Genomic DNA, 18,876 nt, shown 5'->3' with positions numbered 1-18,876 from the left:
CGCTGGAGCGAACAACTTTGGTCATTAATTCATGAAAAATGGAAGTTAAGCTTTGGAGTCAAGCATTATCGTCAATCATCAAAAAGTTTTTGTATCAATGGTATTTGTTCAAGTCAGAATTTCCATGGTCACCATTCGGATTCTGGCGGCTGGATCAGGTATCTAAACAGAATAGGTAAAGCTAAAACTAAGCATTCAATTAATTATTTCGGTCAAAATATCATTATAATTGCGTATGCAACCACGTACGTGACTATTTAGGATGTTTTTCACCTGTAGACAATATAGTTACCCAGAAAAAAAACGTTTATAGATGAAAAAGCGTGAACCAATTTGTTAGTCTACAAAAAGAAAAATTTTAAAAACAACAGGTGTTTTTAGCCCTTATTTGAAAACTGTTGAGCTTTATTTTTGAAAATTGTCAAGCTTTCTAGCCATTTGTAAAAATACATTGAATTATTCTGTAAAAATACATTGATAGATAGTTCATGTTAGGAATGATATGGTATAAAAGTTGATCTTAAGTTTCCCACAAGACTACCAAAAAGTGAGAAATTGATTATTTTGGCTTTCTTCCTTCGCGTGATATAATGAAATGAGATACTTTTTATATTATATTTCCTAAAATGGCGCATAATGACTTGGTATGTTTTGTTATGACACTGTTATTTACATGATATCTCCCTCCCGCAGTGGGATGTCTGGCTCGGGGTTGACCACCACGTAGTTGATGGCCCCACTCTTCCTTCTGTCCATCTCTGAAACAAAGACATTTGGGAGTGATGGGCAAGTGGCTAAGTTCACAGAGTCCCAGGTGAAAGGTCGCTGGTTCGAGGCTGATGGATGAGGAAAAAAATGTATATTTAAAAGCTGAAGAATTTCTTTGATTGAAAACAAACCATGACATTAACTACACCGCAGATAAAAAAGAAAACACTATGGAAAGTAATTTTTGAAGAAAACATGAAAAATAAATGGACATTTTTTTGGAGCCTTTATTTGCTTATAGTCGGAAAAATTATACTCTGAATGCAACTTGGAATTAAATAACTACTTGCCTTCCAAGTTAATGTCCGCGTCGGCCACGCCTAGTCGGAGCAGTCTGTCCCTGAGGATGATCTTGGCCTGGTTCTGTCTCATAGCAAACACGGCGTCCTCCTCTTCTTCCCTCCTCACATGCTGCTCATTCGAACACTCCAGCTCAATGTCCGAACTAGAGGAGCCCTGGTCATAAATATCAATATATGCAATAATTTTTTTATTTGTCACAACACGGATGTTTCCAAATGTTTCCTTTTTTGAGTTTATTCTGAGGTTATTACAACTATCTATTTTTTAACACAGAGGCGAAGTGTACCTTCATACCCCTTGCGATGCAACACGAACATACAAAATAAGAAGTCGAAAAAAATGAAAATTGTGAAAAAAAACTAGGTGAACCAAAATGTTCATAAATCTCAGTAAAAGATAACTAAGTATCCAGCTAAAGAATTTACCGTTTGATATTTTTCTTGGAATTTGCGTTACTGTTGCGGAACAAGATGAGAAATGCCAAAAATTGGAATTTTTTCAAAACCTGAGCTGTTTTTCTAAAGTAAATGAGAAGACAGAAATTTTTTGAGAAATAGGAATACTCCCTGAGATATCACATTTTCACACAAAAAATTGAGAGTTGCCGCTTTTTTAGAAAAATATTGCCAGCGGTTCTTTCGATAAAACCCTTCGTCTCAGATTTCATGAAGTAGTTTCTAAGAAAAGTCGAAACGAACCAAAATGCATGTCTTAGGTCGAAAAAATGTAAGAAAATGGCAACCTATCATAAATTTGATTTTTCGAAATCCATAACATTTTTCTGCAAAAAAGGACCTGGTCGCTTAAGCAGAAAAAATTTCCAAAATCAATTTTCTCGACTGAACTTTAACATAAGAACTAGCTAGGTAGTTTTGAGAAAATAGGAAAAAAGCGTTTTTAGGCACTTTTCGAAAAAAAAATTGGTCGTCCACCCTACCCCACCCCCCTCAGCACGCTAATGTTAAAAGTAAAATATTAGACAGTCAAATTAGACAATCATAGTAATGCAGGCAAATTGGACAAAAATATTTGTAGAAAAATGACTGGAAAAGCTAAGAAAAACTCAAAAAAAAATTTTCTCAAAATTTTGCTGAATTTTTTTTTTGAAGTTGTTGGTTCCCAAAATGAAGCTAAAAAAACTCCAAAAACGAGTTTTATTTGCGTAATAATAATTTTTAAGGCCCTAAAATAGGCATAAATTCAGCTTGTGATCCTGCTCGCTTGCTTTATTTGCTCGAATTAAGACAACAAATCAAAAACTTCAAACTTCGACAGTGGGAAAACTTTTTGGAAATTTTAAAAGATGGTTCAAATCACAACTGAAAGGGCTTTAATATGATGGATCATCACTCAATCCAGTCAGAATTTTACTTGTGGTACCTGATTTTGCGTGGAAAGCAAAAAGAGAAAAAAAACTAAAACACACCCGAATACAAAGTTCCTCCCCATTTTCAATGATCGGAACAATTATGGTATCATATTAAAAATTTTCAGCTGTGAATAGGATTTTCAAATAGAACCAAAAGGTTGTCTGGGTGTCGTGGAAATTGGTTGAAATTGAAAATTACTGTTTTCGGAGTAGATTGGAACACCAATTTAAAGCTGGACTACACAATAAATTCAATTTTAATTTTAACGTTATTTAAGCTATTAGTTCTCCTCCTTCTTGCAGTTTTGTTACATAACTCAGTAGTTTTTTCCAGAAAAAAACACCAGAAAATAAGAAAACCATTTAAACGAAAAAAATTTTCGATTAAGAATTGTTTTTTAAATTTCTTGTTCAAATTATTTCGGTCGGAACATGCTTTGGTCGGAGAATTTTTATATAATCTACCTTAAGTATGAGTCGAATACATACATTTCTTAGCTTATTCCCGTAATACCCCAAGCAATTTATAGCCCCTCCCATAATACAAAAGACCGAACCGCTGTGGTGTGGGAATGATCTAGTTGTTAATAGGCTGATAGGGGGGCTATAATGAGAAACAGGTTTTTTGTCTACCTGTTTGTCTAGAGGTTGTTTCCTGTACATGCCAATTGGCAGCTGTCCATACTCTGTCAGCCTCTCCCCCATCAGGCGACCGAAGTTCTGCAGACACTTCACATCTTCTCCATCTACCACGTACTGAAAGTTAACATTTTCAAATTTCAGATAGCTTTAATTTGTAGCTTTACAGATAGCTTAAATCTATGACCCAATCCACTTTAACCTCTAAGTTTTTTTGAAACCGAAAAAAAAATGATTTTGTTTCCATGTATACAGTGACGGATCTAGGATTTTCTCGAGGGGAGGGGGCGGATTTTCAAAAAAAATACGAAAATTTTGTAAGGTTGACTAAATTAATTTTCTGAGCTGTTTTGGCCAAAGTTTATGCGCCGCAGGCATCGTCTTGAAAAAAGTTAAAAAAGGCGTTTTTAGGCACTTTTTGGAAAATTTTGACTAAAAAAATTGCTTTTTTTTCTCAAAATTAGTAAACATTGGCGCCAAAGGCGCCTTTAGAAAAGTTTTAGGGTCCGTCAGCCAAAACGGATATCTCAAAATAGTTCAAAGAGGGGACCGGGAGGGATTCGAATCCCTGAGGATGGGTTTCCGCTCCCCCCTTCAATCCGCTGTTGAATGTATGAATGGTAAAAAATTATTTCGAACTTTTTTGAATTTATCTTATAACTTTTCCGAGCTTAGCTAATTTTTTTATCGGAATATGTCAAAATAGGTTATCAAATTGATCCTTTGTACTACTCTACTAGCTATGGAGGACTCTCGCATGCCAGAAGAACCAAATGCTCGAAAATAATGTGAGCCAATCATAATGCATTATCTGAACATCTGAAAAGTTAATCTGATAATTCGTCAGTGCTGGAATTTAAGTAGAACGCTGATAGATTGAAAATATTCGTGCTTGTTGGCCTTTTGGCATGTTGATCTACCACTGATTTGAATGACTCACAAAAATGAGGTGTCCTGAACCGGTGTGTTGTTTGAGTCCTATGAGTAGGTACACTATGGACATGATGTATGGCTTCACGAATGACTGGTACAGCAATGTGTCCAACATAGAGGGACTCATAGCCTGGCCACTCACAAAAGCACTTCTGAACAAGTCACTGTCCACCGGCACTTTTTCCAATCGTCTCTAAATTATTTATTTATATTAGTTACAGCTAGTATATTTCGTTGGCTGTCCAAAAAGTTCGTAACAGAGATCCAAAGGACTAAAGGGCGGCGTTCCTATTGGGAAGAAGATTTCCTCCCGAAATCAGCCGAAGAACTAAATCAAGACAATCTAAATCAAGAAAATTTTTTGAACTGATGATAGCTGTAGACCTGGTTGAGTTGTTCGTTGTAAGTTTTGACCAGCTCGACCAAAATAGCTGTTTTGACTGATTCAACCAAATTTTTAATTTTTTTCCTTGTTCCGGTACTTTTAACTGATTTCTCTCAAATTTTTTACATTTAAACAATAAAACCAGAACCACAATGCTCGATTCTGATTGATTAAAAATATGACTTAGAAACAAGCGTTTGAACATACTTTTGTTTAGATACGGATAATCTGTCAGTTTTTTTGGGCGGAATGAGTATAAAAAGACTCCAAACTGCGCTATGTTTTGACCAAGTAAACTGAATACAAGATGTGTTCCACTCAAGCGCTCGATGTTTCGAGTGACTCTTTTCCAAGAAAAATTGTGTTCAACCGTGTTCGATTCGAGTGTACTATGCTTCATCCGACACGGAAGCATTGGACCAAAATTAACTATATTGCAAGTCTTGATTTAGGCTTGATATGATTCGAACGTCTCGACCCAAATCGAGTATATTTGACTCTGGTCGATCAAAATAAAACTAATTTGTAATTGTTCGACAAATCAAATTTTTTTGCCATATACCACAAAAGATGAAAATTGCGATTGAAGTCGAAATAATGAATAAAAAACTGTAACGTGAAGTCCTTTGTGTTCTGTTTTTCAATGCCTTGTAACAAACACCATTTTTCTAGTTGTGCGAGCTCATTTTGAGCACAGGTTGCAGTATAACGTAAATTTTGCTAAATATGCAGTTTACCCATCGGAAAAATAACGATTATTCAAGTGTTAAACTTGCTTAACACCTGACTGATTTTGATTTTTATCTGTGGGCATGCAGTTTGAATTCAGTGTTTGAATTGCTGGCGTGTCACGGAGCCGAATACCCGTATAGTCAGAAAAAAAATTGTTCACGGATATCCGAAAATTAAATTCGTTCCCGGATAGCCGATAAAAAAGTTCGTTGCCGGATAGCCGAGAAATTCACTTCGGGCAAAACTCTAAAACAATTGATCATTTTAGTCAATTAGATTCTTGCGTTGAATATTATAAAAACAGTATTAGTAAATTATAGCAAAGCGGAAACATCCGAAACACCAAAAACAATAGTCTTTTATACTCCGATTTTTTTTTTTGAAAAAGCAGTTTGCGTGCAGTTATTTTCGTAGTCGGCTGAAACAATTGGTTTTGAAACCTTGTTAATTTGTTTCATTCTTCTCTAATATTAAGCATAATTTCGTTCTGGTCGCTTGCATTGCCAGTAAGAAGAGCAAACACTAGCGGAATCTTGCGGTTTTCAAAACCACCAAAAACATTATAAATTTGAAAGCAGGGGTTTTGGCGCAGTCTTGAAAATAGCGTAACACAAAATAGTTTCCCGCGAAAGTAGCCGTTCTGCAACATGTATTTTTTTGGTGGAATTGCGGAAATGCTGAGTGAAATGGCGAGCGGAAATGCGGTAAAAATTATTTTCGAGCGCGAGAAAGAAATGATCGCAAACTGTTGCATGGAACTATTATGTCGTGATTGAATTTTGCGATCGTTTTTTTTTGAGCCATTTTCCTTGTTGCGCAAGATATTTTCTCATTTCTTTAAAAACTTTTTGAAATGCTTTTCTTTTAGTTGCTGATTGGTTCGTAAGAATGATTTGGATATGATGGTGATTCAATCCGAGTTAAATTTGAACTAAACGTTACACGGTTTTTGCAAGTTTTGTCGGAACAGGTAAAGTAAATATTAGTTGATTTGTTTTTCCAAAAAGTAAGCCTTCAATTACTAGAATTTGACAGTTGGGTTGTGAGCTAGGTTTTTGGTGGCTGCTCGTCTGCGAAAATTGAGGAATTTTATCGGCCAATCAAACTTTGTGACGAATTGCGATTTAGCGATTTTAGTTAAAACTTGCGATTTTTAGTTTTTTCGGCTATCCGGTAACGCGGCATCGTGGGTGCACAGCATTGAATTCAGCCCAAGAAACGAGGACTTGAAAAACAGAAGAAAGTTTGAAATGGAACAAATCATTGGATTCCATTTCTTTTTAAATGATCCTGCCTCTAAACAAAAAAGTATGATGTACCAACTACTTGTCGTTTAGCCCAATTCATAATTGAAATTATTTTGCCGACTGTCGAAGAAAAGGGATATCTAGGTTTGTGATTTTATTTCTGGCGATTGAAATACTAATTTTTAACAAAAAAAATTCATGCTTTAATGAAGATTTTGGCTCCCTGAAATCAAATTTTAAAATTACATATTTTACCTCCAATCATTTTTGCAAAGTTCTGATATTGAATCATCGACATCAAATTTTATAACAAAATATGTTTTACCTCAAAATTTTTTTTGCAAACTTTTGGCCAATTTGGCCATGCTCAGGACTAATTTATGCGCACTTTGACAATTTTATCCAAAATCATGAAAGAAAGCGTAACGCGAAATATTCATGCGTGGCGAATTATCCCGCAAAACCGAATCGTTCCTAATTGAATTGAGGCTAGCTAGTCGATCGTATTAATTTTGCACGACTTATACTTTTACACTTGATCTTTGATATTGTCCAGAATTTATAGTTTTTCAAAATTTTCCTTTCCCAGAAAACTACTCGATAACCATTAGGGTGCAGTCAGAAGATTAAGGGCTTTGCCCTAATATACGAGCAGTCTTGTTCGTATCAAGGTCGAGCATTGGTTTTTCTTTCTAAGTCTGTATGTTTATTGAAAATAATCAGTTAACACTTAAAAAAGTCATATCAAAAATTTTTTTATCAAAAAAAGATCTTTTCTCAGATTATTTTGATTCTCAGATTATTTTGAAGTCGGTAGCTTTTCACACGCTGTGTAACCTAGAAATCAATTTGTAATCTTGAACGTTTTACGTGTTTAACGCATTTTTGACATCAAAAATTTTTCTCAAGCCTCTCTGAATTAATTTTGGAGCTCGATTTATCTCGTTGTTTAGGTGTAAATGGGACACAGATTATAGAAAGTACTTTAAATGTCCGAAGTTGGTTAGTCTTCGAACACGGAACACGGTGCTTCCGTTTTTTCAGATGGAATGAATTGGTTGCAAGTCACTACCTAAACTAATTTTATGAGCGGCACCACTAAAACCATTTGTATCCAGATTTTTTCGCGAAATCTAATTTTTGTTTTAGTTTAGCAGCGAGTTCGGCAACTTCGACAAATAGACTCAGCAGGCCCTGTAGTATATGTACAACAATTTTTCGTCAAACAGTTGAATTTCATGCCTTTTAACACCTTGCCATTTAACTCCGCAGCATCTTCACTGCAAAACAATCAAATACATTCGCATTGAGTTTAACCTTCAATTTGTTTTTCATTTAGAATGATTGTGATGGTGTTTTGACTTATTTAAGTATTAAACGAGCAAGACTGCTCGTATTAGGGCAAAGCTTTGAATGTTTCGGCTGCCTTTTAAGGTCTATGGAGCAGTAATAACATAAAAAAATTGAAAGTAAAAAAATGAAAAATTTTATACACGAGATGTTTGATACTTTGTGAAATCATCCCATCACACGCTATATAAAGTATAAAGTGATAAGTTTCGCTCCTTGTAACAAATCAATTAAGGCAAATAAGCTTCTTTTAACCAATTTGAAACAAATTCTGAGACACATAAAATCTCCTCTTACGCGTTGTTAATAGCGCGAAATATATCGCGCTATCGCGCGTTATTTGTCCCAAACTGGCCAAAAGGCCAATCTTTAAACCCCATAACTTTACGAGAAATGATCACAAGTGAAATAATTTTTAAAATTTAAGCTCAGGACAACAATACCTTTCGAATGATAAAAAAAATTCTGTTAAAAAATGGCTAGTTACAAAACCAAAATTTGTCTGAAGAAAAAAACCACCTCGCGCACAAATTTTCCGTAACTTTCGTTACGAAAGGCGGAACAGTTGGTGAGGTTTTGTGCATCAATAGCAATTTGTCATTATTTCTTTGTTTGGTTAAATAGTGACCAAACAGTTAAAAATATCAAATTAAGCGCCAAAAACCCACATTAGGTCCAATGTATTTATGAATCAGCAGGAATGTCCATTATAGCTTGTAAAAAACCAATTTTAAGGACGTCAGATAATACTCTTTTTTTTAGTAAAAAAAAACGATTGTGTACCAAAAATTGGCTTTTTGCAGAATATTAATTGCAAATTATCTTGCTACAAACGTTACACTGAATCGTTAAACTAAGCTGCAAGCTAAATTATAACACTATAAAAATCAATTAAGATGCAAAGGTTTCCTAAAAATTGCAAAAATTGAATTGAACCAAACCTAAGTTTGGCTTTCGGGATTGTCAGCTGTTTACCTTGACGTGAAGCTGCGCTTCGCAAACCCTAGCAAAAACACGAAAAAACGCAGCTTTATAAATTGAAATAAGAACAGATAGAAATAGGCCTCGAATTAATAAAAATTTGCTACGCATGCACTTTGAATCTGCGCCCGCTAGAATTGTAGTCTCACGCCCTGCCCTCTCGGCCACGAACACTTAACATCCGGCAAACACTTGTCACAAATAAAGCAGCAACATATGCTAATGAATTGCCAATGCTATGCACCCGTACCCAGTAAATGTTCTAGTTCAGATCTGAAATAATCTGTTTCAGATCTAAACTTGAAATCTGGAATAGGATGTAAAATGCTAAGAAAATGCTTGGATATTTTTAGTATGGGTTATTTCAGATCTAAAATGTGTTATGTTGTTTTTCTGGGTTATTTCAGATATGACAAATCTATTTTAGATCTGAAATTTTGTTTTTCTTGGTTATTTTAGATTTGGTCAATTTTAGCTATTGTTCTGTTTTTGTAGCTTCTGACAGCTGCTAGCATGTACTCAGGAAAATCTGCATTTGAAGACTACTGAATATGTTTGCGTCGTTTTTCAAAGCTAATTCAGATCTGACAATATCTATTTCAGATCCAAATTTTAGGTCAGAAAGTATCAATTTCTTCTCAAGAACTGAAACAACGATTTTCAGATCTGAGAATCAAATTATGTTAGAAATAAAGAATTTCAGATCTTGTTTATAAAATCCGCTGGGTACTGGCAGCAAAAAAGGCACCAAATACAAGTGGACTCAATTAGTTTGGAGTATAACAGACTGAAGGCATCCAAACTAGTTTTGCATGTTATAAATTGGAAAGCATAAAACCAAATTATGCATAACTTATGATTTTCAAAAAACTACGAAATATATTGAAAAAGAAAATTTCTGAAAACGAGTTTTTATGATTGTTATGATGTTTGAAACAAATAGCTTTTTTTGGTTCATTCAATGAATACAAAATACATCAACTGTGTTAACTTTTTAATATTCGAATGTCAAAGCTTATGCTAACAAAAAGCCGTGAAAGTGTCCAAAAAGTGGCACCAATATCCGCGACTTAGGCTAGAAAAAGAAAAGAATTGTAGTATTATAACACACTAAAGCTCACTAAAGTTTGCTAGTGCAATTAACTCAACCCACACTATATCGAAACAATTTTTTTAATACTTTTTATGGCTGATTTACCTTGTCGGCGTAAGTGAGCGTATTTGGTCCGTTTTCCTTAGGGTTGAAGTCAAGGAACTTCATGTTGGTTGGATATGTCAACTCTGTTATGATCATCAGATTCGGAAACAATCTAAAATGTAAGCAAAGAGTCACGAAATAGTAGACGCAAGGATTATTTAATTCGACTTCAGTTTCTCACGGAAATTGAGTCAAAACTAAAACCAGCTCTCTAGATTCTCGTTATTTTGTTTTCATTTGGGGGTTCAGAAAATTTTTACCGGTACTAGTTTTTGACAACGTTTTTAGTGGCATTAATTATTTAAAATGAAATTTGTTTGTAATCGATTGTTTTTCGTTATCGTTTTATACCAGCAGCAATAGAGTATGAGGTGCATGCTTTGTAAGTTCAGTACGATAAAAATAGCGCCAGTTTGGTCCTCTTTTAAAATGAAATTTTAAATAGAAAATGAATAATTAATTTTATTACTGAAACAAAATTGGTCGCTATTTTCATATTTAATGTTGTAGCATGCATATTTATTTCAAGATTATTTAAAACAATGGCAAAAGAGTAGAGTAAAGTGTGTACTTTTGTATGGTCTGCACAGCCACGATGGATGTGCTGTCGGCCAAGTAGGACTCCGAGGCGGCCTTGCTGCTCTCTCTGTCTGACACAATGAACGCCTGTGCCTCACTTATTCCTGCACGGAACAAGTCATTCAGGCTGCAAACGAAAAATGTAGTTCTTTAATTACACCCCCACCTGTGACTTTTACTAAATGAAAGTTGGAATAATATTGCGTGTCTGTTTGTGGAACATTGGCATGCACAGTAATTACCAAACTCCAAACAATTTTGATCTTCATACAGAACAACGTTGTAATATCAATGGTTCAAGCAAAAAGTCTGTTTTGTTTTGGAGGAAGGGGGAAAGAACAAAGCCAACACTGCAAAATATCACAATTATTGAACATCTTTACTTTCAAGTCCAATTCTACGTCAATAAATACTTTTAAGTCTATTTGGGTCTAAATCAGAGAAGGACGGTTTTTTTTACCAAGAGCGGTAGGTAAACCATTTCGGTTTTTGGAGCTCTTCCGAAGCTCTAGAATTACTTAAATTTCACCCCACATAATTGAAACTTCGATCCCATAATTGACAGAAGAGATCCCTGCTCACGCCCATCTTCGCGTCTAGTCTACTGGGGAAACTTTTTGGTGTTAAAAACCGCAGATGCTTCTCGAAATGATATCGCCGCTGAAGAAAATACGCTGACAAACTGTTGACATTAAGAATGACAATGTAGTATATATTAGTGTGTCGTCTTAGAGTGTAGTCAATTTTAAGGCAATTTTATGGCAAAAACAATAGATTTTATTGCAATTTCAGGGCGAAAAAAAAAGATTTTATTGAGATTATATGGAGATAAAAATAGATTTTAGTGAAATTATAATGCAGTATAATGGGCATGAAAATAATCCATTTTTTTTTCAATTATAATAAACTGCCTAAATTGGTTATACATATTCGATTATGGCAACATTTACGCAAAATTTTTTCAATATAATCTATTTTTATCCGAGAAACTTCGGTGCGGGTACTGACTTGTCTAGTTTTCCGATGCAGTAGTAGACTTCGGGGTAGCACGAGATGGCAGTCAGGACATTGACGTCTGGCTTGAACTCACACATGATGATGATGGGACTCAGCTTGTCAATGGATCTCAAGTGGTGTCGCAGGGGCACTATGAAGTTGGCGATGGCAGCTGTCATGTAGTCCACTGAAATCAAATCATGCTCACTCGCAAAACACTTTATAATAAAACTACCTTAAACTACATTCAAAAACCTTCTACTGTAAATTTGCACCTTATCAAGTTTTCATTAGTACCATTAAATGCCCTGAACATCTCAAAAAGTAACTCAGAAATTAGACGACCTTAAAAACGCCTGATTTTTCTCTTGATTTCTCTTTTAAAAACACCTGGATTTCTCTGTTAGTTGTTGAATATGAGTACCGGAAATGATAGTTGGTTTGTCTTTGAAGTCGTATTCGAGTGCGTTTGTGTGGGGACAGTGCTGGCATGGTTTGAACACATCCAGACAGCAGGAGGCTTTCGACTCCTTCAGCACGTGGCAGTGGGGAGACGTGAACCACTGGTAGGCTGGAGTGGGGAACCCTTGAACTATGCTACAGAATGCAAACAGGGAAATTATTTTTAGTGTTACAGGGGTGTTGATTAAGTGGCTAACGTCTACACCTCTCAGACAAAAGGTCGTTGGTTTGAGACTCACCAGCATCGGTGCTCATGGCTTAAGGGTGAGTCAAAAATCGAGAAAAAAAACTAAAAAGGGGGTGTAAAAAAATAACTTAGCTGAACAAAACAACTCAGTCTAGAACGTGGGTAAGTAAGCCAAATAGAATATCCTTAGACAGGTCTTGCTAAGGCATAATGATAGCTCCTCTGCGCTTTGCAGGAGCCACAGTTTTTATATAGTTTTGACAAAAAATTAACAGACTACTCAATTAGCGTTACTCAAAAAAAAATCAATAATTTTTTTCTAAAAGTAAATATAAAAGTATGCTGGTGTTGTTGCAGTTTGTTCTGAATGATAAGTGAACCGTTTTCTTAAATTACAAGTTAACGCAAACTCACTTGTCTCGAAATGCACCTGTCTTCTGTTTCTGCATGTCGACATTTTCCAGAACGGCCTCGACGTCATCTGAAAGTGAAATCAGAGATGGAAAAATGTATTACAATTGTTTGTTTATAACGCAATTTTATCACAATTCTTTGATTATTGCTTAGGTTGAAAAACGAAAAAACTATAGTTTGAATGATTGAAGTTTTACAATTCAAAATTAAAAAAAAAACATTGTCGGGCATTTCAGTTGCAGACATGATACTACTATGAAAAAATGGTCCATTGAAAAAACCAGGTCCCTTGAGAATACCACACACTAAGATACCTAGAGCTCTCAGATCGATTAATAATTCTGATTTTGCCATTCAGGAAGATCGTATTAGAATATTTTCAAACAAATTTTATGTTTTTGAACTTCGTGAAACCTCACCCATCACTATTTTAAGGTAAAAAATTTAAAACAATGCCAAAATTGAGTTTATGTGACAAATGAGTGAGTCCACTTATGGTTGTTAAACCGTAAAACAAGCTGAAGTGAGCATATTTTTTGATATAAACAGTATATTAAGTAACAACTGTTAATCTGAAAAATTTCTGAAGCAACATATTTCGCGAGGTTTTTGAAATTAATAATTTATACACAAATAGTTTTTAAAACTATAACATGCAAAATGAATGCGGGACCTGTCTATCATAATTTCTTTTTCGCGGTAACACTCTATAATAGTAATACCGGAGAGATTTTTTCTGAAAAATAACAAAATGAAAATAATATATCTACAAAAGAAATAATACAGTGAGTCTGAAAAAAGGGAGATATTCGGTTAGATCTTTTTGTAGCAATCTAATTTTGAAAAAAAATTTCAAAAAGTAATAAAAATGCATTCCTTGTTTGAAAAAATAAACAACCTTTCGCCGACCGATAACCGAAAATGCCAAAGCGCCAAAAGTTGCGTCTCTTTACGCAAAATTTTGACCAATTAGCTTGCCTCAAGTTGTGCATGATTTATGGACCAAAAAATTTGCCACTTCTAAGCTAAGAATTAGAATACACCATTTTTGCGCTCGACAATTATCCTTAATTAGTTAAACTGGCAACTTTCAAATCTGTTTTTAGCTAAAACATGTGTTTAAACCTTAAACTCATGTTTTAGCCAAAGTTTCAGAAAATTTAGGAAGCAAACAAGTTTGAAAATTGCCTGTTTAACTAATTTAAGATAATTTTCGGGCAAAAAAATTGACTTTGTGAACTCAACGCTTACAGTCGGCGAATTCTTCTCCAAACAAATTTCAATTTTATGATTTAATCAGCTAATCATTTGCTACAAAATTTGCTTTCTGCAGAAAATTATAACAGGTTTGATTATTACAAATGCAAAACTTTGTAACAAATGGCTAGTTAAAAACATCACACAATTGAAATTTGTTTGGCGAAGAAAGACCATTTTTTCAAAATTAGAACCGAGAAAGATAGAACCCATTATACATATTAGAGCAAACAGAAGCATTTCCGTATTTGTGGGTAGAAATAGAAGTGGCCGAAGTATTTTAACTAAAATATCTTAAAAACTTTTGCGGAATTTTTCGATCTTAAAAAGAGTTGTTATGTATTTTTCCCGTACTATTTGTCGCTGTTCAAATAGTGGCAGATTTCTACTTTGACCGATAGAATGTATAAATAATACACCACTAGATGCTTCAAAAACTGCTCATGGATACTGCAAAAACAAAAAAGGTAAAACTACAACTATGACGAAGTTAACGCAATTGTATGAGTTTGCTGGTCGCAAAAATTTGTAATTTTCCGCTAACTATTGTAATTTTTTGCTATGATAGATGAGAATATTTGGATAGGAGTACTTTAGCCATTTTTTATTTAGCCCTTAGTAATTTTGACACAGAGATTAGCATCAATTTCGATACAAAAAGTATAGAATAAAAACTGCAAGAAAATAACAAAAAAGATTTGGAATGCTGTCAACATTGACAAAGCAATAGAAAAAACGAAAAACTTTGATTTAAAAAAATGTCGAAAATTAATGTAAGGTACAGAGGCGAAGCTGCACTTGCGAGAACACGACAAAAAGCAGCTTTATCATGTAAAATCAGAAAATGTAGAAACAAGCCTGGAATTAGCAAAAGCTCGGCTGCGTGTAGGCTTCGAACCTGCGACCAACTGCAATCAACAGATTTTAGTCTCACGCTCTATCCCATCAGCAACGCAATCATAACAACCGACAAACACTAGTCACGAACAAATCTGCTACATAGGCTAATAAATTGTCAATGCCATTCAGCAAAAGAGGCACCAAATATACATAAACTCAATATTTCAAGTGATAATTTGGAATATAACAAACGGAAGGCATCCACACAAACTTTGCATGTAACAAATTGCAAAGCATAAAGCAACATCATGTTTAAATTGTGCATTTCAAAAAGTTGAAAGTTATATTGAGTTAGAAAATTTCTGAACTCGAGTTTTTAGTATTGTGATGTTTTTTTTTAAAAAACAAAAGGTTTTTTTTCGGTTCATTTGATGAAATAAAAATGCATCAACTGTGTTAAACTATTACTATTCTAATGCCAAAGCACATGCTATTAAAAAGCTGTAACAGTGCCCCAAAAGTGGCACCAATATTTGCGACTTCGGTTGGAAATAAAGAAGGTTCGTACTAACACACCAGCTTCTCAAGTGCAAACATTAGATATAACATTGAACAATAGCTACCACCATGAGTAGCCAAATGTAAGGTTTTAGTTTTCACCAAATGGAACATGTCAGCATTGAAGCAGTACAGATTATTCAAGTTGTTTGGTTAAACAAGTTTTTAACCCGAATAAAGTCTATAAAAAGTCTTAATCGAAAGCGTAATGAACATTGAGAATTACCACATTGCATTTTCATTTCGAAAAAAAATTGAATCTCATCGAATAAGTATTTTGAAACCTCAAAATGCCAGTGAAATGAAGTCGTAAGCAGAAATTCTTAATATCTTTCATAAAACTTAATAAAGGTCCTATTTTGATTAAATTCCTGCGCCCCAGGCAAATTTTTGCAAAAAAGAACGTTTTTAGGCAAGTTTGGTAGGTTTTTTGGCCCCAAAAATTGCGTTTTTTGAAAAATATTTTGTATTGGCGGTTCTAGAAAAAATTGTTTTGGTTGGCTGAAAATTAATAACGAGGGGGAAGTTAATACTAATGGGGGAAATTTGTATGGCGAGGGATCCACTACTAGGAGAGGTACAGTATCGAACATTATTATCATGCGAATGCAGAATGTTTTGTTTCAAGGTTAAAATCTGTCGGATGTGTATTTTGCCTTGTGAGTTAAGATCTTTTTCAGAAATTAACCGGGAAAAAAAATTGTTTGACGTTGATTGTGAGTAGCGCCTTGCCATATTTCTTGCTTTACTTTTGAAGCGTCTGAGGAATACACAATATACATTTAGAAGTTGTTTCACGAATGCTTAAGCTCATGATATTTGGATAACATAACTTTTTGTATTTGAACTAATATTTCAACTTTTTTACCCAAAACACTCAAAATTTTTAAAAAGCAGCCAGACCTTTGCACTGATAAGATCAGGTTATGCTAAATACTACCGTGAGCAATTATTATTGTGAGCAATTATTATTGTGAGCAATTATTATCGTGAGTAACAGATTTGAGAAGTTGTTAAAATCAGATGTTATCAGCTCAAATGGAAAAAAAAATGAAAAGTGAGCAATGGGTTGTGCAGATAAATAAGCACAAAACTGACTTTTTAGATCAAGTTGAATAGAATAATGGGAAAGTAAATTAGAATGGAAATCATTCAAGTGTATGCGTATTCCTTTTTTGTTTGGATAAAAATAACATCCTCCCTCTAAGTAGACCAACTTAAGATCATTCTTCCACCCCAGCGTTCAACTTAAGCGCTGCATGTGAAATTCTCTACTCTGATTGGCTGAAAAAATGAACTCAGAGCCAAGTTAACCATCTCCCCTTGGTTAACGGCTTTGGATTCCTTGTTGTTTGGATGGTGATGCAGAAAACTTACCTATGTAGTCGGCAATGGCTGAAACAGTCTAAAAGTTAACATCACATAATTGCTGTCGCGAAGAATATGAAGGTCAAACACTGTTAATGACAAACGGATAGCAAATAAAATACCCTGAAAAACAAAAAAAAAGAAAGTCTTCGAACTCTTTTTTATTTCGTGATGTCTGGAAAGATTTTTCCGATAGTCATGCTTATTAAAACCACAATTTCATCCTTGAACATGTGATTGAAAAAAGTTCAAAGAAGATGAATTATTTAGATGGCAGAGTTTGATATTATTGACAAGAAGCAAAATTATCCCATACTTTGATAGAAAATCGAAACTAATAAAAATTAATTGCAATTACTAATTGCACGCACAGCACAGCCTTGATCGCAGTAGTGAAAAGTTCGATACTTTCGTTCAAGTAATTTTTATAATTTTGCTCATCTTAAATTCAGTGGTACATTTCATCTCTCGCCGGCACAATGGGTTACTTGATATCTCACACAGAAATTCTGTATTGAATGTTGGGCGAAATAAATTAGAGGTGAAATGTGACACTAATTTATGATGGGCGAAATAGATGGGATGGGGGAGGGGGTTTGATTGCAATGCTCTATCGATGATCAATAATACTCACCCGATGCCTGCTCAGAGATTCCGCTGTCCGCCTGGGATCGCAATCTGGACTTGTTGCTCTCTGAAAAAAAAACGGCTTGTGAAACTTTCAAATTAATATGTTTCACTGATGCTTAAAATAATTCACCAAGTCAGTCAATACTTTTGGATCTCCTGGCTGTTGAGTATTCGACAGAAAGCCTTGTGCTATTCATGTCAATTGTTTAGTTTAGGCCAATTATGCACGAGGGAAAGGGACCAACATACATAATAATGATAATCATTATAATACAGAAGTAAGGATAGCTCCATGCAAAAAATAAGTCCCCGTATGATTGAACTTTAACTGAACTGATTTTGTTCTGTTTAATAGTAGTAGATCGAATGGTAAAATGAAAATTTTTCAGTTTTTAAGATGAGATTTAGTTTATTCAACTTTCTGCATTTCTCACAGAAACAAATAATTCTCCAAGTGCAGAGATCGTTTCGTGAAACGTCGTGATGAAAAATCTTCTTACAGATTCGAAGGAATCTTCTTGACTTCAATTTCAGGCAGCTGCAATTATTCCTCACCGGTTGACTTTATCAGCTAATTTACTAAAATAGTTGTAATGACCCATAACTTTGATCGTGTTTGGTTGTGTTGGGTTTTCCGTACTTGCAGACTATCTTTTGTGACTCGTGTACTGAGTCACAATTGTATTGACTTCGTGTATTGAGATTTCTTGATTCGTCGAATTTTTGCAATTCTTGAGAGTCGGCGTTGTAATAATTCTGATGGATTTCTGCTTATGAAAAAATATTGTGCAGCTCATGGTACATAGATAGAGGAAGGTATTTCAAAAAATTAGTGTTTGCCTAAATTGCCAATAATAATTCGGTAATATCTATTTTGTACTTGTCTTTCGAACATCTTCGATTAATTTTAGATCATTGGGTTTCCAGACGCACGATCCTTACCATACTCTAAGACAATGTAGCTGGAATAGTCGTTAAGCTTTAGTTTCAGATTTGATAAGCCGACTATGTTGCGCTTGTGGAGAAAAAAGGATTCGATTACCTTTTGATCACGTCTTGTAGCGTGTACTGTCCGAAAGAGGTAAGAGATAATTACGCCTAGATCTTTTTCAGTTTCAGGCGGTTCTATTTCATAATTTTTGATGCACATTTAAGTTTGTTCAGTCAATGCGTTTTTGAAAGCGAGGTTATGGCATCTCGACAAATTAGGTTTCATTTGGTTTTTGTAGCATCATTTTCTCAGTTTAGCAAGGTCATTTTGTGATAATTCTGGGTTCGAGGATAGAATTTGATAGTCGTCAACGTAATGAAGGAGCTGTTAAATAGGCCTTGTGGCAGATCATTTATGAATACTATAAAGGATAGAGGCCTAGGGATAGAGCCTTGTGGTACCCCGCTTGTGACTTCTACTCAGTTGGACTTCTCAAATCCAATTCGAATTTTTCCTTTTCGGCCCTTTAGATAGCTATGGAAGAGTTTCAAGAGGTTTCCAGCAAATGCGAAAGGTTTCAATTTTCCATCAGGATTTTTGGGGTACGGTAACGAAATTTTTTTTTTGAAATCGGTGTAAACTACATGAAGACTTTGGGTTTCAGGGTTGTCTCGAATTGAGTACGCTTTGTCTCGATAGATTAACATTGGTAGGGTTGTAGATTTCTTGGGCATAAACCCAAAATTACT

The 18,876-nt window shown here is 34.7% G+C and overlaps 1 protein-coding gene across 1 annotated transcript in view; it reads right to left on the bottom strand.

Moving 5' to 3' along the window:
- The window catches only part of LOC134847715 (potassium channel subfamily T member 1-like), a 70,438-nt gene continuing 51,562 nt past the window's right edge, over nucleotides 1-18,876 (bottom strand). The window contains exons 15-26 of the mRNA XM_063864899.1: nucleotides 17,201-17,260; nucleotides 16,576-16,593; nucleotides 12,544-12,610; nucleotides 11,905-12,077; nucleotides 11,493-11,667; nucleotides 10,477-10,611; nucleotides 9,906-10,017; nucleotides 4,020-4,205; nucleotides 3,074-3,196; nucleotides 1,059-1,224; nucleotides 674-758; nucleotides 1-162 (exon numbers count right to left, since the gene is read on the bottom strand). Coding sequence (XP_063720969.1) covers nucleotides 129-162; nucleotides 674-758; nucleotides 1,059-1,224; nucleotides 3,074-3,196; nucleotides 4,020-4,205; nucleotides 9,906-10,017; nucleotides 10,477-10,611; nucleotides 11,493-11,667; nucleotides 11,905-12,077; nucleotides 12,544-12,610; nucleotides 16,576-16,593; nucleotides 17,201-17,260 — 1,334 coding nt within the window. The 3' untranslated portion in view covers nucleotides 1-128. The remainder of the gene's footprint in view (nucleotides 163-673; nucleotides 759-1,058; nucleotides 1,225-3,073; nucleotides 3,197-4,019; nucleotides 4,206-9,905; nucleotides 10,018-10,476; nucleotides 10,612-11,492; nucleotides 11,668-11,904; nucleotides 12,078-12,543; nucleotides 12,611-16,575; nucleotides 16,594-17,200; nucleotides 17,261-18,876) is intronic.

Source organism: Symsagittifera roscoffensis, chromosome 6, assembly GCF_963678635.1.
Source record: "Symsagittifera roscoffensis chromosome 6, txSymRosc1.1, whole genome shotgun sequence".
NCBI classification, from domain to species: domain Eukaryota; kingdom Metazoa; phylum Xenacoelomorpha; order Acoela; family Convolutidae; genus Symsagittifera; species Symsagittifera roscoffensis.
This window is presented reverse-complemented; position numbering and strand designations above follow the sequence as displayed.